Source organism: Phaseolus vulgaris, chromosome 3 (assembly GCF_051622355.1).
Source record: "Phaseolus vulgaris cultivar YP4 chromosome 3, ASM5162235v1, whole genome shotgun sequence".
NCBI lineage: Eukaryota > Viridiplantae > Streptophyta > Magnoliopsida > Fabales > Fabaceae > Phaseolus > Phaseolus vulgaris.
This window is the reverse complement of record NC_143500.1, coordinates 15,090,281-15,112,850: the sequence shown is the minus strand read 5'-3', so window position 1 is coordinate 15,112,850 and position 22,570 is coordinate 15,090,281. Positions and strand designations below refer to the sequence as shown.

At 43.4% G+C, this 22,570-nt stretch overlaps 1 protein-coding gene across 1 annotated transcript; it reads right to left on the bottom strand.

Moving 5' to 3' along the window:
- Nucleotides 1-18,947: 18,947 nt before the first annotated feature.
- LOC150028711 (uncharacterized) lies at nt 18,948-21,551 on the bottom strand. Its single transcript, XM_090300063.1, has 3 exons — nt 20,555-21,551; nt 19,446-19,996; nt 18,948-19,094 (listed from the first exon to the last, which is right to left on the bottom strand). The coding sequence occupies exons 1-3, from the start codon at nt 21,549-21,551 to the stop codon at nt 18,948-18,950; spliced, it is 1,695 nt and encodes a 564-aa protein (XP_090156189.1).
- Nucleotides 21,552-22,570: the final 1,019 nt, after the last annotated feature.

Genomic DNA, 22,570 nt, shown 5'->3' with positions numbered 1-22,570 from the left:
TTGTTCAATATAGTCCACATCTTCTTATGAGGTATCAAGCACATGTGAATACAAAATATTGTAACAAGTCAAATTCTATCAAATATCTTTTCAAATATGTCAACAAAGGGTTTGACAAGGCTACAACGAAAATTATCAATGGTAGTACACAAGATGTTGATGAAATCAAGAATTATTATGATTGTAGATATTTATCTCTGTGTGAAGTTGTGTGGAGAACTTTTGGCTTTGACATACATCATAGATGACCAACTGTACAAAAGTTTTCATTTCATTTACCGAAACAACAATCAATTATGTTTAAAGATGATGATAATCTTGATCAGGTATTTCAAAATAATGAATCTATGAAGACAATGTTTCTCGGTTGGTTTGATGCCAACAAAAAATATGTCGATGGAAGGAATTTGACATATGCTGAATTTCCAACCAAGTTTGTCTGGATTTCTACACGGAGACAATGGAAACCAAGAAAACAAGGTCAGAACATTGGTAGACTCACCTATGTACCACCTAGATCTGGAGAATTTTATTACATGAGGATATTGTTTACTATTCAAAAAGGTTGTGTTGACTATGCTAGCATCAGGATAGTAAACGTGCAAATATTCAATACATATGAAAAAGCTTGCTATGCACTAGGGTTATTGAAAGATGACAAAGAATTCATTGATGTAATAAAAGAAGAAAGTGAATTAGCTTCTGGTCATGAACTCACGCGCTATTTGTTTCATTATCGCTCATGAATACAATGTCCCAATCGGATGTGGTTTGGAATGCTTCTTGGAAATTACTGTCAGACGAAATTTTATACCACAAAAGGAAGGAGTTACAATTGCCAAGTATTGATTTTTTAAAATGCAAATTTTAATTACATACTTTCTGATCCTGCCTGTTGACCAGAACGCTGGAAACTGCCTCGTCAAAGGATCGACGTGTGCACCGCTTCAAGCTTCCGTTCCTCTTCGAGATCCACCTCAAGAACCTGCAAAAGAACAGAGCGGCGCCGCTGCGGCCGATCGCACTCCAACGCCCAAGTCAGTGACAGCACCACCAAATACTACGAGAAAGAACACTCAAGAAATCTCAAGGAACCGTGCAATGTTCTCTCTCACAGTAAGCTCTAGAACTCGCAAGCGTAAAGAGTATAATCTGAACGTGCGTACCTCAGAAAGTTCGTTGAGAACTCTTATATACCTGGTTGCTTCCTCTCTCCTGGCAGTTACAGACTTGGACACGTGGCTCGCATCCAACTGTACACGTGCCATCATCTGGAGGCTCCTTGACTTGGGCGCTGCTTCTGACTCTCCTTTTGGCTAAGTTATTTATGCATGGTGTTGCCCAGTACATAGCTAACTTGGGAGTGCGATCTCTACTGGAACTGGCGAGTTAGGGTGCCTTCATACACCTTCCCTGTGGTCTCACCGGCCGCCTTCATAATCTGCACCACCTTCATCTCTGGCGATGTGCTTGCTCTGGCGATCTCCAATCACTAGGTCGCCTGAGTCTACATCTGGCAACTTCATCTCTAACCCGGTGGTCGCCGATTCTGGTATGCTGGAGATCGGAACACGCCAACTTAATAACTGGCGACTTCACGAGCCCCCCGACTTCCTTCCCTTCTGCCAATCTGGCGCCTTGTCAACACGCCTATACTGTAGCTTGATGCCACGTCATCACTTCCGACTACCAAGGCGGTACACTTTCAATTATAAATTATGAACGTATTTCGTATATTTGAAAAATGTTAGGTCTTCGGATTGTGGATAAAGAACTATATGATCTTTGCCTATTAGAAATACAAGAGTTATCAATGGCAAATAGCAGGTCATTATAAGAGTTTGTTTGTTAGCCATAACTTGATCCTTCTCATTCATCTTTCTTTAAATAGCTTTATTATGGATGAACTTAACTACAACAAAGATGAAATGGTAAAAGAGCATACATCATTGTTGAAATGTCTCACTGTTGAGCAACTAAATGTTTATGAAAACATCATTTCATCAGTTGTCTCTGAAAAGGGTGGTTTCTTCTTTCTATATGGTTATGGTGGAACAAGCAAAACTTTCATTTGGAGAACATTATCTAATGCAATTAGATATGTAGGAAAGATTGTGTTAAATGTAGCATCGAGCAGAATTGCTTCTTTATTGCTTCCTGGAGGGAAGACAACACATTCTAGATTTTGTATTCCTATTTTAATAAATGAAGACTTGACTTGAAACATAGCTCAAGGAAGTCATAGGGTTAGGCTTTTAATTGAAACAAAATTGATTATATGGGATGAAGCACCAATGATGAATCGAATGTGCTTTGAAGCCTATGACATAACTTTAAGAGATCTTATGAGAATGGTGCATGAGGAAAATAGTAAAAAACAATTTGGTGGGAAGGTTGTGGTCTTAGGAGGTGATTTCAGGCAAATACTGTCAGTTGTAAAAAAAGCATCAAGATATGATGTTCTGAAGTCAACAATCAACTCTTCTCATCTTTGGCTAAGTTGTCAAGTCTTAAAACTTTATCAGAACATGAGATTAAACCATGCAAAATCTAATGAAAGTGCAGAAAATATCAAAGAATTTGTTGATTGGATCCTGAAAATTGGAGATGGTAAAATTGGTTTTAATGAAAATGGTGAGTGTTTAGTGGAAATCCAACATGATCTATTGATTGAGGCCACTCAATTCCCTTTGTTGTCATTGGTTAATTTTGTTTATCCTAATTTTTTGACTAACATGATGTCTCCTAGGTGTTGAAGATGGGAGCTTTGATGTATCAAATCCTTATGAAGCCTGAAGTTGTGTTGTTGTGCTGCTTTCTGGATTTCGATTTAGATTAGGATGTTTAGAATCTGTGTTAGATCAGTTCTAATTGTTAGAAAAGATGGCTTTAAACTAGAGGGGGGTGAATTGTTTAAAGAGGGTTTTCGCAAACTTTTCAAAACTAGAATGAATTTATCTCAAGAACCAATTGATTCAGCAATTCAGTTAGCCAAAACAGCAAGCAAAGCTGTAGTACCAGAAAAAAATCGGTTGTTTCGTAGAAACAATCGGTTGTTTATACCAGCAAACAACAAACAAAAATGAATTGAAAGAGTTAGAGATAGAGAGATTGTACACAATTGTTTATACTGGTTCACTCCAAACCAGAGCTACATCCAGTCTTCTCAGAAACCCTAAGGAAATCCACTAAGCAATCACCACTTGATCACTTACACAACAACCAAGAGAATGACCTTGAACACCTCAAGAAACACACTCTCCTTGGCCAACACTAAGATTGTTGATCTTGAACACCTCAAGAACACACAGCCAATCTCAGCAAACACAGAAACGAATTGTTCAACATAGTACAAGAATTACACTTGTTACAGAAGATAATCTGAAATCAATACAAGCAGAATCCTATTCCAATACTTTGATCAATCACAAACTCTTAGCAATCTCAGCACTTTGAAAAACTCTTTTGAAAAACTTTGTCAAAGATTCTTAATTGTCAAATCTGTTTTTCTGAATTTATTCAAAGATGTAGTTTGTTATCAAATCTTAACAAACTCTTAAATTGTATTAAAAGATTGGTCAAAGCATTTAATGACTGGAGCGTAAGCAGTTAAAACATTTAAAGCTCAGTCAAAGAGAAAACAGTTTTTCTGTTATGGTCCCAAAAAAAACAATCGGTTGTTTCCTCGAATCAATCGGTTGTTTTGGTACTTTAACAGTTCAACCATTCAAAACAGTTTTCAATCTTTTTCTCAAAACACTAAGTATAAACAATCGGTTGTTTCGACAAAACAATCGGTTGTTTTAACTTAGTTTGAAAATATTTTACTTTCACAAAGATTGAGAATGCTAATGCTTTAGATTTAATCACATAATGGATTACAACATATAAACTACCCCAGAACAAAGCATAAACCAGCACAGCAACATCAAGCATAGCAGAGGCTTCAACATCCTTCAAAGGATTTAGATTCTTCAAAACTTGAACACCACAAGGTTCAACACTAATTCCTATACAAAGCTTGATCAATCAATTTTAAAAGAAACAAAGTGTTTTTTCCATGCAGAGGGAAAACAACCAGTTGGATTGTCGAGACAATCGGTTCTTTGTCACTTAGCTGACAATGAGGTTTTGAAACTATTTTTTGAATTGGTTTTGTAACTACCTAAACCATTCAACCGGTTAAATCGTGGTTTAAACTGGTTCAATGAGTGTTGTGCTAAAAGTTTTTTGAAAACCTATTTCAACTGTTTTAAATGAGATCAAAACTGATTTGACTCTGTTATGTTGCCTTAAACGGCTAGATTTGAAATGCTATAAATATAGCCTTCTTTCAAATGTTTGATACGCAAGTTTTACACTCTGATTTGAGATTAAAAAGAGAGATTACAATCTGTTTGTGAAAGAAGTTTTCCAAGTTTAGCAAGATTTCTTTTAAGCTTTGCTGTGATTCAAGAACTGGTCATAGGGCTTCTGGTTTTCTGTAATCCAAGTGTTTTCTACCCTTACTTAGTTTCTTGTAATTGTATTATGATATTGTAAACGTGTTTGTAAAATCCTGTAAAGTCAGTTTGATTCTGGCTTGAGGTGTGTACTGGTGCAAAGAGGGTGAGTAGGCTTTGTGGGATTCAAAGTCACCTCTTTGTGGTGTGTTGTTGTAATCTGTGATTGATTACATAATGGAATACTCAGAGGTTGTTCTGAGGATTGGATGTAGCCCAGTGTTGAGTGAACCAGTATAATCTGATTGTGTGAATCTCTCTATCTCTCTCTCTATTATAATCTGTTTGATATTTGCTTTGCTATCATAATCAACCGGTTATTTCATATTTCAACCGATTGATATTTCTTCTTTACAAACTACTTATACTTGCTTTTGTCTCTGTAATATAAACAACCAGTCATATCATAGTTTTAATCGATTTTTTTCCTGATAACAATTTTATTAGCTTATTCATTTTGGCCTCTCTGATTCTTCTTTCTATAATTCATTAAAGAGATTCATTCTTAGTTATTATATTCGAAAACCTTTCATAAATAATTCATCCCCCCCCCTCTTGTTTGAGCCATCAATTCTAACACTAGGTACTTTAAGGATGGAGCAATACTCTGTCCCACAACTAAATCAGTAGAGCAAGTGAATAATTTTATTTTATTTATATTAAGTTCTCAAGAAATAACTTTTGTTAGCTCAGATACACCTTGCCAATCAGATAAAGACCAGGAGATTCAAGGGGAATGTTTCACGTCTGAATTTTTAAATGAGATAAAATGTCCAGGGATACCAAATCATCACCTTAAGTTGAAAATTGGCGTGCCTATTATGCTTTTGAGAAATATTGATCAAGCCAATGGTCTTTGTAATGGAAGAAGGTGTTAGTATTATAGGGCTAAAACAAGAGGGGGGGGTGAATTGTTTTTGAAAGATTTTCGCAAGTACTGAAGGTAGAGTGAAAGGCAATGAAGAATTAATCAATGGAAAAATTGTCCAGCCAAATATGAAATTGATTTTAAGCTTGATGCAGAAAATCAATCGGTTGTGTTTTACGAAACAATCAGTTGTTTTTGTCAAAACAGATTTAAAGCAATTTAAAGAGTGTAAGGATAGAGAGATTCACACAGAATGTTTATACTGGTTCACTCAACACTTGAGTCACATCCAGTCCTCAGAAACCACTGAGAAATCACTATGTAATCAATCATAGATTACAAACAACACATCCACAAAGAGATGATCTTGAAACCACAAGACCCAGTCACCCTCTTTGCAACCACACACCTCTAGTCATAACACCCTCTAACTTTACAGGATTTCACACACACCAAGAGTGATGATCTTGAACCACTCAAGAACACACTCTCCTTGGCAAACACCACACCACTCCAAAATGTTGATCTTGATTCCCTCAAGAACACACAACACTTCTTGGCAACACCAGTACATAAATACAATTATTAAGAAGGAAGGGAATAGAATACACTTGGGTAAATCACAAGATCAAATATCAGAATACAAGACCCAATCCTATTCCACACACTTAAGATGATCCAAAATTTCTTTGAAAACTTGAAAAACTCTCTTTGATTGATCTCTCTCACTTAGTTGCATAGGAACATAAAACCACATTTTTATCTTTCAATCAAATGTTTAAAACAGTTACAACAAAAACCCAAAAGCAACTGGAATCATTTAAAACAGAAAAATCACTTAACAAAATTTTGTTAAGGTTTTCAGCAAAACAATCGATTGATTTTTCGAAATAGCCGATTGATTTTTATTTGACAACATTAAAATCCACTAAGTGTCAAATAACCTGTTGTTTCGAAATTTCAACCTCTTGAAATTTGTTTGAAAGCAAAGGCAAAGACAAAGCTTTTCCAAAACATTTTAAAATCCACTAAGTGTCAAATAACTTGTTGTTTCAAAATTTCAACCTGTTAAAATTTGTTTGACAGCATAGGCAAAGACAGAGCTTTTTCAAGTCATTTTAAAATCTAGTAAGTGTCAAAACAACCTGTTGATTCAAAATTTCAACCTGTGGAAATTTCACTTCCTTTTAGAAAATCCATCTTTTCAAAATGTTAAAGATTCAATTGAACTTGGATCAACTTAAGGAGTGAATTAACAAGTTTCAAACAACTAGACACACACACACAATAGCAGCAACGTCTTCAAGCTTTCCACTTGGATTTGGAGACATCAAAGTATTTTGTTCAAAACAAGGTTGCATGTTATTGCTTTGAGTAAAAATGTAATTCATGCAATAGTTCTAATAAGAACAAATATTGGTGAGAAAATATTGATTTCAAGAATAAATTTGATCCCTTAAAATGCAAGTATGCCCTTTAAATTCCAAAGAAGACAATTTCCAGTAGCTTTATGTTTTGCAATGACAATTAATAATAGCCAAAGTCGATCATTGACAAAAGTTAGTATATATCTTCCACGTCCAGTTTTCACACATGGACAATTGTATGTAGCTATCTCTAGAGTCAGAACGAAGAAATGATTGAGAATTCTTATTCTCGATGAAGATCAGAATATAACAAACAAGACAAAAAATGTTGTTTAATAATGAAGTTTTTGACAATATTTGAAAGCAACCCAATTATATGTTACACCTTGAATTATAGTTTGAAGTTAAATCATATTGTGACATTCAATTTATATTACAATATGACAACATAAACATGTCCCACAATTTTATATTGTATAAGTTGTTATTTTGACCATGCGCAAACTGATTTTTATTAGAATTTTGGTTTATGCTATCAAAAAATATTTTGTAATTGGATGTATTTTTTATGATTCATCCGTCAATAATTGGATGTTATTTTACTAAAACAGTTCAATACTTTTGTTGCTGAAACAGTAGTATAATATGAAAAAAAAACAATTTTACTTTTTAATATAATATTATGATTAATACTACTATATTAGATGTGTATAGTATTGTTATAACGTAAAGCCAGTCTTTAAAAAAGTATACCACTTTTTTTTATTTCTACTTTATAATAAATGTATAAGTACTAACTAATTAAAAATAAATACAATTATTTGGATAATTGTAAAAGATCTTTTTTGTTATTTTAAAATTGGAAATATGATAATTAAATAGAACCAAAATACATAAAAATTAAAAATATAAAAGAAGTGCTATATTAAAATGTTATAATGATGTGAGCATATATGTTCACATATACACCATGCTCTTTAATTAGAATTTATTTATTATTTATTTTAGATATTGGATAAAAGTGAATGGATATTTAACCACTAAAAAAATTATTTATTCATGAGGATGCATATTACAAATCACTGAAAAAAAAATACCATAAAAAAAAATAAAAAAATTATTAATATAGTAATAATACTTCATAAATAATTATACATGTGTATTTAAGTATTTACATAATCAAAACAAAAAAAAGTTTTTATATGTTGGGATTTAGTTTTTTTAAAGTAAATAATTTATGTTATATTTTAAATTAAGTTTCAGTGATTTAAATATAGTTAATTTTAAAGAAATAATTATATACATTTGATTGTGTTATATTTGTTTTAAGAAAATAATATTGTATTGTAAAAATTGTTTTTTATTGTATTTAAATTTTTTGTTGGTTGTGTTTAATTATTATAAATTATTAAATTTATGTGGTTAATATCTATTAAGTTCACGTGGTTAACATGTATTACTATGTAAGGAATTTGTTTTGGCATACTGAAAAACTTTGTTAATTTATGTATTGGGTATTAGTAGGCTTATAGGAATCTTAATGTATTTATTGTAAGATCTTTTTACAAAAAATAAACTGTCCCGACCAGTCCTCGGTCATCAGTTCAGAGGCTGACCTCAGATATCACGCACTGATGCTTGGTAATGGAAGGGGGCCATGTGAGGTGGGCCCCAGACACACCTACCAGGGAATTGTTTAGTCCTTGATATTTATATCCTAAGTCCCGATGTTGGAGATCGATATCGAACCCCACCAGTAGGGGAAGAAGATTGAAAATCGGTCGTCAGGACGTTGTAGAGGGCCACATAAGGTGGGCCCTAGAGTTTTGTTAAGATAACAGTTAAAGACAAGAGATGTGTGGGAAGCCTAAGTCACGAGGGGTCTATGCACGTGGTGTGTAGGACGCATGAAGGTGCAGCTCATGTGGATAATCCTAGGGTGCGTTAAGGCCCATTAGGGTTAGGGTTTCCAAGGAAACTGCATGCATGGCACATGAATACTTAGGGCACCCACGAAGCAAATGACGCTAGAGAATAGGTGCACAAGTTGGTACCCAAGCGACCACTCTGTCATTCGTAGCACTCCAGTTAAGGAAAGTTCATGTGCTAGATACGCTAAGATTCTATGAATAGCGGCGCAAGGACATTCTCCAAGGAACCCTACTCAAGGGCAACGACGCAAAGGTAAACCCTAGTTTCAACCTATATAAAGGGTGCCAAGAACCCTAGTAAGGTACGCAGTTTTTAAGACTGAAGTTAATATACACACTTGGTGTTTCTTTAACCTAATACTGACTTGAGCGTCGGAGTGCAAACGGCCGCTAGGGTGCCCCTTTGTCTTTGCAGGTGAGACATTTCTTGATCAAGAAGGCACGTTTCTCAAGCAAGATCGAAGGGCCGTAGCAGTTGTTAGAGTCAACCGGCAGAGCAAGTCAACCGACAAGAACATTTGGCGCCCACCGTGGGGCACGATCTAAAACATTGTCCCACCAGCAAGAACCAAAAATATCCAAGATGAGGAGTACGAGGCAAGGCACCGCTGGATCCGCAGGAACTATGCCCCCCGGAGGGGACAATGTTACCACGCAGCAAATCTTGGATACGATGCGTGCCCTCCAAGCAGAAGTAGCGGCATCACGAGCGGACAACGCAGAATTGCGCGGAGCCAATGAAGAACGTGCACCACCAGTATCACTTAGGGCACGTCCCATGCCGTTCTCACGAACGATCATGAATACAGCGTTACCAACAATGTCTCTAGGCCTCGAAAGTCTCCTTCACCGGAGTAGAGGACCCAAAGGCCCATCTCACGGCGTTCCACACCAAATGATGCTCACAGGAGGATCTGATGTTGTGTACTGCAAGATGCTCATGAGCACGTTGTCAGGGAGCAGTACCTTGTTAACAAGGCCTCCACCCGACTTTCTTATGATGTTTTCGATGTCAAACAATACCAGGGGGAGTCCATGAAGAACTACCTGAACAAATTTGGGGTCCAAGTAGTGAGATTGAAACCCACTGATGAGGCCACGACGGTGCATGCCTTTGTCAAGGGAATGCTACCTGGGCCTTTCAGTGAATCACTGTTAAGGTTCTACCCGAATACATTCACGGAGATTAGACGCCCAGTGTTAGCACACATTGCCGCAGATGATCGAGTGACGCAGAAGCAAGGTCTCGTCAATCCAGTCCGATCTCCGGCGGTTGCACGGCCTTAGTCTATGAAGGTGCACGAGGCGACCACAGAGAAAAAGGGGGCGGGAGAACCCTATGAACGGGCCCAGGCCGGGACTCGCGCACGAAGGGACCCACCCCCAAAGCATAATTTCTGAGTGGAGCTTAAGGAGTTGATCGTTATTCCAAACATAGCGACAAGACTGAAGGTACCGGCAAAGACCGATAGGAAGATGGGGCCCAACAAGAACGCTTGGTGTGAGTTCCACCAGGCGAATGGCCACTACATACGTAATTGCTTGGCCTTGACACACCAACTAGATGAACTGGTGAAGAGCGGTTTCTTAAAGGATTATCTTCAAGAGCCGCAAGACGACCAAGCGTTGGTAGCTGCAGGGGCACGAGGTGTCTATCCACGGGGAGGTAAACACTATCTCAGGAGGGTTCTCAGGGGGAGGGTGCACTGCCTCCCAGCGAAAGAAGTACACATGAAGAGTAATGGCAGTGGAGGTACAACAGGCGGACCTGATCCCCAACGTCGACCTCGCCTTCAGGAAAGCCGACCTCCGCAATGTCGTGCCTCATGATAATGACCCGGTAGTAATTTCGTTGGTCACAACAGGGAGGAGGGTGCACCGTGTCCTTGTAGACCAAGGAAGTTCAGCAAACGTGATGTTCTTGACGACCTTCAACCAGTTACAACTGTCCACGGACCAGTTAAGGCCCTACACCGGATGTTTGTATGGTTTTGCAGGGGACAAGGTGGAGTTTCGTGGGCACATCGAGTTGAGGACAACATTCACGAATGGCGCGTCTTCGCGCACTACCAGCATCAGGTACCTCATTGTTAACGCTCTCTCGGCCTATAATATATTGTTAGGAAGACCATCTTTAAACAGGTTGGGAGCAGTTCCCTCCACGAGGCATATGAAGATGAAATTGCCTTCCCTTGAAAGGGCAGTGATCACCATCAAATCTGACGCGTTCGCATCGACCGCCGCCGACATGCCCGGTATTGACCCTGATTTCCTATGTCATCGTGTCACCATTGACCCCAAGGTTCGACCTGTCCGCCAGAGAAGGCAAAAATTCAACGAAGAAAAGCGTCAAGTCATACAGGAAGAGACGGATAAGCTACTAAAGGCTGGCCACATCAGGGAAATCCAGTACCCCGAGTGGCTAGCCAACGTGGTACTAGTAAAGAAGGCCAACAGAAAATGGAGGATGTGTTTCGATTTCACGGACCTCAACAAGGCCTGCCCAAAGGATTCTTACCCGTTGCCCAATATTGATGCTTTGGTGGACAACGCCTCCGGATGCAAGTTACTCAGCTTCCTGGATGCCTTCTCTGGTTACAACCAGATCATGATGCACCTCAGGGATGAATGCAAGACCGCGTTCATGACGAAGCTGTCTTGCTATTGCTATAAGGCCATGCCCTTTGGGCTAAAAAAACGCAGGGGCCACCTACCAGTCGTTGATGGATAGAGTGTTAGCACCCATGTTAGGGCGAAATTTCCAAGCATACGTAGATGACATGGTGGTCACCTCCCAACAGTAGGAGCAACACGTAGTTGACCTAGAAGAGTTATTGACCACGATAGCGAAGTACAGGTTAAAGCTGAACCCGGAGAAGTGCGTGTTCGGGGTTGAGGCAGGTAAGATCTTGGGTTTCCTACTCACTGAACGAGGAATATAGGAAAATCCTGAGAAGTGCGTTGCCATAATAGCTATGAGAAGCCCAATCTCAGTAAAAGAAGTAAAGCAGTTGACAGGGCGTATGGCAGCTCTGTCCAGAATCGTATCGGTAGGGGGAGACAAAGGACACCCTTATTTCCAGTGCCTGAAAAGGAACAACAGGTTCGTTTGGACCCGTGAGTGCGAGGAGGCGTTTGTAAAATTGAAGGAGTACCTGGCCAGCCCACCGGTGTTGTGCAAGCCAGAGCTAGGTATCCCACTCCGCTTATACTTCGTAGTTACAGAAAAGGCGATCAGTTTGGTCCTATTGCAGGAGCAAGACCAGGTGCAGAGGCCAATCTATTTCGTCAGCAAGGTATTGCAGGGGCCAGAGGTGAGATACCAGGCCTTAGAGAAAGCATCCTTATCAGTGGTATTCTCAGCAAGAAGACTCTGCCACTACTTCCAGAGCTTTATTGTGATAGTAATGACAGACCTTCCAATCTGCAAGGTCCTGCAAAAACCAGATGTAACAGGCAGAATGGCATGATGGGCGGTAGAACTGTCTGAATTTGACATACACTACGAACCTAGAGGCCCCATCAAGGGCCAGATTTATGCCGACTCCGTAGTGGAACTCTCCTCGGCAGCCACACACCAAGAAGGTGCAGGTTTCAGGTGGGTGCTCTCTGTAGATGGTTCCTCAAACCAACAAGGTAGTGGAGCTAGTGTTATCTTGGAAGGACCAGATGGGTTGTTGATTGACCAGGCTCTATGTTTCACTTTCAAGGCCAGCAACAACCAAGCAGAGTGTGAGGCCCTGATCGCGGGAATGTTGTTGGCAAAGAGTGACTCTTTGTTAGTTACAGGCCAAGTCACAGGGGAGTACCAAGCTAAAGACCCTCAGATGGCTGCATACCTGGAATATGTCCAAGTCCTGAAGGAGTCGTTCGAACTGTTCGAGTTAGTCCACGTGCCCATGGAACAAAATGCCCGAGCCGACTTGCTTGCAAAGCTAGCCAGTTCGGGCAAGGGGGGCAAGCAGAGGACAGTGATTCAGGAGACCCTAAAGACACCACGGACAATGTGGCAAAAATTCAACAGGTTAGCACATCGAAAGGGACGAGGAGGAGTCATCGGTCGCTAACGCAAGAGACAATGAAAACACCCAGAATAAGCAGGTACCCAATTGTTGGGGAAATAGCACCGCAAGTTTACCAGGTTGAATCAGGAGAAACCTGGATGACGGCCTACCAGCGCTACTTAGCTGATGAAATACTCTCGTTAGAACCCGCAGAAGCTCGAAAAATCAAGAAAAATTCGAGCAAGTACACCCTGATCGATGGGAAACTGTTTAGGCCCGGATTCACCCATCCTATACTGGTATGTGTAGATGGTGAACAATGCATGCGCATCATGGTAGAACTACACAAAGGGATATGCGGTAGCAACATCGGTGGTCGATCCCTCTCGTCAAAGGCCATTCGTGTAGGGTATTACTGGCCAACCATGAGGGAAGATTGCACGAGATACGCCCAGCGATGCAAGCAGTGCCAACAACATGCTGATTGGCACAAGGCGCCCTCAGCGGAGTTGACATCAATCTACAGCCCATGGCCATTTCATACTTGGGGAATCGATATTTTGGGGCCTTTCCCTTTGGCAGTACGGCATATGAAGTACCTTGTGGTAGCCATAGAGTATTTTACGAAGTGGATCGAGGCTGAACCAGTGTCACAGATCACAACCCATAAAATACAGCACTTTGTGTGGAAAAACATAGTGTGCCGCTTCGGAATCCCGAAGAAGTTGGTATCTGATAATGGTACCCAGTTTGCAAGCTAGCAATTAGGCAAACTATGTATAGAGCTGGGAGTAAAACAGGTGTTCGCATTAGTAGAACACCCCCAAACGAACGGACAAGTCGAGTCGGCCAACCGAGTTCTGCTCATAGGTTTGAAGAGAAGGCTAGACAAAGCCAAGGGGACCTGGGCGGAAGAAGTTCCTAGAATCTTGTGGGCCTACCACACTACTCCCCAATCCACAACCAGGGAAACACCCTACAGCTTGGAGTATAGTTCAGACGCAATTATTCCAGTGGAAATCCAGGAGAACTCACCGTGTTTCTAGAATTTTGTGGTCGAAGAATTCAACGAAGAGAGAAAGGTGAACCTGGACCTACTGGATGAAGTAAGGGAGGAAGCTCGGATTAAGGCTGAAGCCTTGAAAAGGAGGGTGGAGTACAAGTACAACTCTAAGTTGAGACCTCGGCAGCTCTAGGTCGCCGACCTGGTGATGCGGAAGGCCCACCCGTACCAGTTAGAAAACAAGTTATCTACCAAGTGGACCGGTCCTTTCAGAGTAACGAAGGCCCTTGGGAATGGAGCATACAGGCTCAAAACATTGGAGGGTGGCGCGATCCCTCGTACTTGGAACGCGACCAACTTAAAGTTTTGTTTTAGCTAATTTTTGCATTGTACATGTTTAAGAGGGCACTCTTTTTCCCTCATAAGAGTTTTTTAACGAGGTCACCCGAATAAAATTCCAGTTATTCAGTTAAGAAATGTTCATTGCATTTAAATGAACCTCTCCCTTGTAGTGATTAAGCCAAGAGCGAAAGTAGTATGGTTCCTCAGTGAACCTCCCTCTCAGGAGAGTTCACCAAGGCCGAGAATAGTATGGTTCGCTAAATTAAATGAACCTCTTTCCTTGAAGTAATACACGGAGAGCAGAGGTAGTTTGGTCTTCCCAATAAGCCCCTCTCGTGTAATTTCACCAAGGCGAAGAATAGTATGGTTCGCTAATTAAACGAACCTCTCCCTTGAAGTGATATGCGGAGAGCAGAGGTAGTTTGGTCCTCCCAATAAAGCCCCTCTCATGTAAGTTCACCAAGGAAAAAAGAAGTATGGTTCAAACGTTAAAGATTCGCTCATTGACTTTATACAACAAGGATAAGGTCGCAAAAGAGTCGTTCACATACGATTCCTTAAGGAGCCTCCCTCTTGCGTAGTAACTCCAAGGTCGAACAACATAGCTCACTGGTTAGATCTGTTAGAAAAGATGGCTTTAAACTAGAGGGGGGGGGGGATTGTTTAAAGGGGTTTTCGTAAACTTTTCAAAGCTAGCATGAACTTATTTCAGAAACCAATTGATTCAGCAATTCAGTTAGCCAAAACAGCAAGCAAAACTGTAATATCAGGAAAAACAATCGGTTGTTTCTTCGAAACAATCGGTTGTTTATACCAGCAAACAACAAACAAATTGAAATTAAAGAGTTAAGGATAGAGAGATTGTACACAGTTGTTTATACTGGTTCACTCAAAACTAGAGCTACATCCAGTCTTCTCAGAAACCCTGAGGATATCCACTAAGCAACCACACATTGATCACTTACACCACAACCAAGAGAATGACCTTGAAAACCTCAAGAAACACACTCTCCTTGGTCAACACTAAGATTGTTGATCTTGAACACCTCAAGAACACACAGCCAATCTCAGCAACACACACAAATGAATTGTTCAGCAGTTTACAAAGATTACACTTGTTACAGATGCAAATCTGAAATCAATACAAGTAGAATCCCTATTCAGCACTTTGATCAATCTCTCAACTCTTTAGCAATCTCAGAATACTTTGAAAAACTCTTCTTAGATCCAAAACTATGTTTCAAGATTCTTAATATATCAAAAATGTTTTTCAGAATATATCTAAGAATATAGTTTGTTATCAAATCTTAACAAACTCTTAATTGCATTTAAAATAGATTGGTCAAAGCATTTGATGACTGGAGCGTATTCAGTTAAAGCATTTAAAGCTCAGTCAAAGAAAACAGTTTTTCTGTTATGGTTTTAAAACAAACAATCGATTGTTTCCTCGAATCAATCGGTTGTTTTGTTACTTAACAAAAACACCATTCAAAAACAGTTTTCAAACTTTCTCAAAACACCTAAGTGTAAACAATCGGTTGTTTCGACAAAACAATCGGTTGTTTCAACTTAGTTTGAAAATCATTTTGCTTTGATAAAATTGAGATGCTAATTGCTTTGAGATTTAATCTAAGTGTTGAATACAACATTGAACTACCCCAGAACAAGGCTAAAACCAGCACAGCAGCAACAAGCAAAGCAGAGGCTTCATCATCCTTCAAAGGATTTGGATTCTTCAAAACATTGAACACCACTTGGTTCAACAAGATACACCCTAACCTTCATGATGAAGGATCAAGAGTGGTATGGCTCACCAATGTTGACCAACACGGTCTTCCCGTTGATTCAAGGAAGGAAGGGACGAAGATGGAATTGCCCTACTTCACAAGAAGAAGATCAAGGACAGCAGAGGGAGTATACCCTCTATCAAAGGTCGTACCAGACAAGGGATTCGTGCGCTCAACATACAAGTTAAACATGCTACCTAAAGGGTGAACCTAGGTCGAAGGTGCTGTCGGCCGAAATCAACACAAATAGGGGCGAAAGAATGTAGAGCGAAGCAAGTAAGGCAACAGTTAAACAGAAGATAAATACTTGTAAAGGTATACATGCAAAGAGAGTTTGTTTGTCAACAAGGACAGAATCACAAAATGAAGTCATTCTCGTGGCACGAGTTTCCCGTCAACAACACACTTGGACTCAACGAAAGGGGTAAGATCCACCTCAGGATGCACACAGGCAAACTGAGCAATGGCATCTTTAAACCCCTAACCATAAGCGTCAACGACATCGTTTGTGAGCTCCTCCTCTATCTTTTTGAAGGACTCGATCTTCTCAACCAATTCGCCCTCAACCTGCCCCAGAAGGACCTCGCGCTGGGTGGTCGTCTCCTCCAGCTTAGCTATTTTGCCCTTCAGTTTCGCCACCAACTTTTCGAGCTCGACCGCATGGGTGCGGAGAGGCAAGATTTTCGCATCTAGTTCAACCGCCTCTTGGCCCTTGTCATGAAGGGCCTTATAAGCGTCCTTCTCAGAATGGCGACGGCTTGCCAGCTCCAAGTACATGGCGGTCTCGCGATTGGTAAAGGTCTTGGTCCTGGTGGACAGTTCCTCCTCGAGCTTTGCCACACTAACCTTGAGGTCCTAGGCCTCTTGGGTCCTGTTAAGCGCAAGGTTGGAGGCAAACAAGAAGTCCCCAAGGCCATCGACCACGCGGTCCTGAAGGAGATTGCTGCTTGTTCTCGCCGGTTGACTGAAAAGATCTTCGTGCGTTGAACTTGACTCGCGAACAAGGACTCCTTCGTCTCCAACTCAGATCTTCACCCTACTCCGCCGTGAGTACCTGAAAAGGAGTGAGCAAAGGGCACCCTCGCGGCCGTTTGCACTCCGACGATCAAGTCAAGAAGCAAGAAACACCAAACACCTCCGTCTCGGAGCACCGTAACTGAATGCTCTGAAGGCGTGTAACTGAATCGTAACTAACTCTCTCTCTCTCCAACCACTCGTGCATACAATGTTTAAGCGAGCAAATGATTAGAAAGTGTGTAAACTTTGTGAAAAACGTACCTTACTAAGCTTTCAGAAAAGCTTATATACCTTGGGTTTCAGTGCTTACTACCACGTGTCCTTCTAACTTAACCGCAATTCCACGTGGAAGGCCTTACAGCGCTGTAACCCAACTTAGGGAAATTCCAGCGTGTAAGTCTTCCTTCCTCGAAGTGCATCTGGCACGAGGGTGACTACCTCGGTGCCAACTCATGCGCCCCCACTTCTAGTCACTCGCCCTGAGAGTGTATCTACCTTCCTCTCGTACCATGCACATTGTTCACCCCTGGCGTGGCCCTCTCCTGGGTCGTATCTGTCCCAGGGATTCTCCAGAGGTGGCGTGGGTACTTCACGAGTCAGGTTACCCCCTACTGGTACTGGGACTATGGCCTTGAAGCCACCTTTCTCTTCTCTTTATTACTGTTCTGAGGTACTAGGGCCCGAGGCCTCCTCGCCCGTACCGTGACCTCTTACTGTGCCGCCCCCTCCACGGTCTTCCCTACCTGTGGGTATCGGGGGTGACATCAACGACGCTTCAACCTGGCGTCGCCTCAACATGGCGACGCCCACACCTGGCGATTCCTCGTTGAACTCTTCTACCGGGATCATGGCATCTGACCCATACACTAGGCTGAACGGCGTCTCCATGGTGGAAGATTGAGGCGTGGTGTGGTAGGCCCACACAATCCTTGGTACTTCTTCCGCCCACACCCCTTTGGCTTTCTCAAGTCGTCGCTTCAACCCCCTCAACAAGATTCTGTTCACGGACTCCACTTGTCCGTTTGTCTGGGGGTGTTCGACAGATGCGAACACCTGCTTGATGCCTACCTCTGAGCACATCTTACTCATTTGTAGGCTAGCAAACTGAGTGCCATTATCTGAAATAAGACGCCTCAGCACGCCGAAGCGGCACACAATGTTCTTCCATACGAAGTGTTGTACCTTATGTGAAGTGATCTGCGCCACTGGTTCTGCCTCTATCCACTTTGTAAAGTACTCAATGGCGACTATCAAGTACTTCATCTGCCTTATCGCCAAAGGGAAAGGCCCCAGAATGTCGATCCCCCATGTGTGGAAAGGTCACGGGCTATAAATCAACCTCAACTCTTCTGGAGGCGCCTTGTGTCAGTCAGCGTGCATCTGACACTGCTTGCATCACTGGGCGTATCTCACACAATCTTCCCTCACCGATGGCCAATAGAACCCTGCGCGAATTACCTTGGAAGCTAATGATCTTCCCCCTACGTGGCTTCCACAAATCCCCTCGTGGAGCTCCGACATGATCCTCGTACACTCGTCGCCACTCACACATGTCAGAATTGGGTGCGTGAACCCATGTCTGAATAGCACTCCATCAATGAGAGTGTACCTTGCGGAGTTCTTCTTTATCCTCTTGCCCTCCCCAGGCTCCGCTGGGAGAATCTCATATGCAATGTATCACCTATAAGGCGTCATCCACGTATCCCCTTCTTCCACGGCACATACTTGCAAACACTTCTCTTCTTCGGGCGAGGCCGCATAAGCGCTGACACGGAGGGCCCTCGCCGTATCTTGAATTAACGACCGATGACTCCTCGGCTTTCCTCTCGTCGCACTGATGTGAAGAACATCCACCCTATTATCTGCCACAAACTTTCGCGTTGTTTTGAGCGTTTGTCCTGGATGACTGTCCTCTGCCTTCCCCCCTTGCCTGAGCTGACCAACTTGGCGAACAGGTCAGCTCTGGCATTTTGTTCTCTAGGGACATGCACCAACTCAAACGTAGCGAAAGCTCCCTTCAACGCTTAGACATACTTCAGATACGTCGCCATCTGCGAGTCTTTTGCCTGATACTCCCCGGTCACTTGCCCTGTGACCAGCTGCGAGTCACTCTTTGCCAAGAGGCTCTACGCACCCATTTCCTTGGCCAAGAGCATTCCAGCAATCAAAGCTTCATACTCAGCTTGGTTATTACTTGCCTTGAAGGAAAAACGTAGGGCTTGCTCGATCAACACCCCATTAGGCCCCTCCAAGACTATCCCCGCATAGCTCCCCTGTTGATTGGAGGACCCATCCACCGAAAGCATCCACTGAGATCCTAACTCCACCTCCTAGGGGGCACCTCCTGGTGAGAGCTCTGCGGCGAAATCTGCATAGACTTGCCCTTTGATGGATCCCCTGGGCTCGTACTGAATATCAAACTCTGACAGCTCCACTGCCCAGCGAACCATCCTCCCAGCGACATCTAGCTTCTGTAGTACCTTCTGGATGGGGAGGTCTGTCATCACCACCACTGTAAAGCTATGAAAATAGTGTCGGAGCCTCCTGACTGAGAACACCACTGTCAGCGCCGCCTTCTCCAATGATTGGTATCTCGTCTCTGGGCCTTGCAAGGCCTTGCTTACGAAGTAGATGGGCCTCTGCACTTGCTCTTGCTCTTGGACCAGCACAAAGCTAATGGCCCACTCCGTCACTGCAAAGTACAAACAGAGGGGCTCGCCTGCCCGTGGCTTGCATAGCACGGGAGGCGTCGCCAAGTACTCTTTCAGCTTGAGGAAAGTTGTTTCGCATTCTTCTGTCCACATGAAACGGTTGTTCCTCTTCAGGCACTGAAAGTATGGGTGGCCTTTATCTCCACCGGTTGACACAAACCTTGACAGAGCCGTCATGCGCCCCGTTAGCTGTTGCACTTCCTTCACCGAGGCTGGGCTTCGCATGGCTATGATGGTTGCGCACTTGTCGGGGTTCGCCTCTATCCCCCTCTCAACCCCAAAAACGCACTTATCCGGGTTTAACTTGAGGCGGTACTTGGCTATTGTGGCGAACAGCTCCTCCAGGTCAGCTGTGTGTCGCCCTCTTTCTTGGGAGGTCACCACCATATCATCAACATAGGCATGCACATTTCTTCCTAGCATAGGTGCGAGGACCCTATCCATCAGTCTTTGGTAGGTGGCGCCTGCGTTTTTCAGCCCAAACGGCATGACCTTGTAGCAGTAGCTACACGTCTCGGTCATGAATGTCGTTTTGCTTTCATCTCATGGATGCATCTTAATTTGATTGTACCCCGAAAATGCGTCCAAGAAACTCAGCATCTTGCAGCCTGAGGCGCTGTCCACCAACGCGTCGATGTTAGGTAATGGGTACGAATCTTTAGGGCACGCCTTGTTCAAATCCGTGAAGTCGACGCACATTCTCCACTTTCCATTCGCCTTCTTCACTAAGACGACATTGGCCAGCCACTCAGGGTATTGGATCTCCCTGATGTGTCCAGCACTTAGCAATTTCTTTGTTTCCTCCTGCATGACGAGGCGCCTCTCCTCGTTGAACTTCCTCCTCCTCTGTCGTACAGGGAGGACCTTGGGGTCCATGGTGAGGTGGTGGCATAGAAAGTTTGGGTCGACCCCTGCCATGTCCGAGGCGGACCATGCGAACGCGTCTAGGTGGCGTGAGATCACCGCCGCCACTTCATCCTGCTTTTCCTGGCTCAGCAATCGCCCCAACTTGAACACCTTACCACCAATCTGCCTCTCCACCACATTGTCTACTGGTTGGGGTCGCCTGTCTCGCACGCTCTCTGCACGAGACTCATCGGGTACCTCAGGCGAGGCCTCCTCTGATACCTCTTCCATGGGCGAGACCCCCTCGGATACTTCTTCCATCGGCGAGGCCTCCTCTGATACCTCTTCCATGGGCGAGACCCCATCGAATACTTCTTCCATCGGCGAGGCCTCCCTATGTGTTTCTTCTAAGCGCGCATCTTCCTTAGGCGTCTCCAACGCGGGTGTGGCCTCGCCAGGCGTCGACTCCGCGGGCATCACCTCTTCCAAGGGTTCTACCTCCATCGGCGTATCTGAAACGGGCTGGCGTTCCATCACCATGACCACGCCCCTCTTCATTTTTAAGCTATTTTCGTAGCATTTTCGGGCCTTATCCTGATCAGACTTGATGACGATCACCCGGCCACTAAGGTCTGACAGCTTCATCTTCATGTGGCGTGTGGAGGCCACTGCTCTTAGCCTATTTAGCGCAGGCCTACCCAATAGAATGTTGTAAGCTGAATTGGCATTCACTACCAAGTATCGAATGCTCTTGGTACGTGACGTCGTTCCATCCGTAAACGTCGTCCTTAGTTCTAGGTAGTCACGTACCTCTACTTGGTCCCCTGCAAACCCATACAAACATCTAGTGTAGGGCATCAGCAGATCTGGGGACAACTGCTGCTTGTTGAAGGTAGACCAGAACATGACATCTATTGAACTGCCCTGGTCCACTAGAACTCGGTGCACCCTCCTCCTAGCGGTGACGACCGAAATGACCATAGGGTCATTATCATGTGGGACGACATCACATAGGTCAGCCTTGGTAAACACAAGGTCTGACTCCCACGGGTCATCCGAACCCTCCTCAACTACTGAATTAACTGACCTCACATACCTCTTGCACTGAGAGGCAATGGGCCCTCCTCCTGAGAAGCCACCAGAGATGGTGTGGACTTCCACATGGATCAGCATCTCGTGGCCTGCTCCTCTTCTGGTACCGCCAAAGCTGCGACAGTAGATGATCCGGCCAAATAATCCTTCAGAAAAACGCTTTTCACAAGCTCATCCAACTGATGGCCCAGCGCCAAGCAGTTATTGATGTGGTGCCCAAAGGCCTGGTGGAACTCGCACCACGAATCTTTGTGAGGTCCCAGTACCTTGTCAGTCTTCACTGGTGGCTTCAGCCTATCTGCTATGTTAGGCACAGCGATGAGATCCTTCAACTCTACCACAAAATTGTATCTCAGCGGCCTATTTCCCTCCTTCGCCAGCCTGTTCCCCTCTGCTCGCCCCCTAGCCTGGGGCCTCCTCGCCTCGTATGGGCGTCTCCTGTCCTGTTCTTCCTTCCCGTCGTGGCCTCATTGACCCTGGCAGGTTGTGCACGCGACGGTGCTCTTGGGCGTGCGGGTGCAACACTTGTGCGCTTCTCGCATACCTCGCCCTCAATGGCGATGTGTTCCACAGCGCGACGCCTTATCTCAGCAAAAGTTCAGGGGCAGTTGCGGATGATGGACTCACAGAAAAGCCCAAGGCACACCCCCTTCCTAAATGCGTAGACGATCATGGGCTCTTCTGTGGTGCCAACCTTCACCACCTGGGCCCCGAAGCGATTGATATATTCCTTCAAGGTCTCGCCTTGATACTGCTTCACATCGAACAAGTCATATGATACTGGTGGTGGAGCCTTGTTTGCTATGTATTGTTCGTGAAACAGTTGGGAGAGCTGGGCGAACGATGTGATGTGGCCATCTGGAAGGCTCATGAACCAGTCCATGGCCATCCCAGTCAAGGTGCTCATGAAGAGCTTGCATCTTACGGCGTCGGAGCCGCCTACCAGCATCATCTGCGTGTGGAACGCAGTGAGATGTGCTTCGGGGTCCTCCATCCCTGTGAAAGTCACCTTAGGACCCACGAACGTATGAGGAATCACCGCCTCCATGATCGACTGTGAGAACGGTGTGGAAAACTCCCTCGGTGGAGTGAAGCAATCA

Excerpts from the sequence above, each read along its gene's own strand:
- LOC150028711 (XM_090300063.1), bottom strand. The coding sequence starts at position 21,551 with ATGCTGATCCATGTGGAAGTCCACACCATCTCTGGTGGCTTCTCAGGA. Across the intron at positions 19,997-20,554 it reads GGTGGAGAGGCAGATTGGTG|GCGCCACCTACCAAAGACTG; the intron begins GTAAGGTGTTCA and ends TGAAAAACGCAG. Across the intron at positions 19,095-19,445 it reads TGCAGAGGCCCATCTACTTC|GGGAGCTATGCGGGGATAGT; the intron begins GTAAGCAAGGCC and ends TCCAATCAACAG.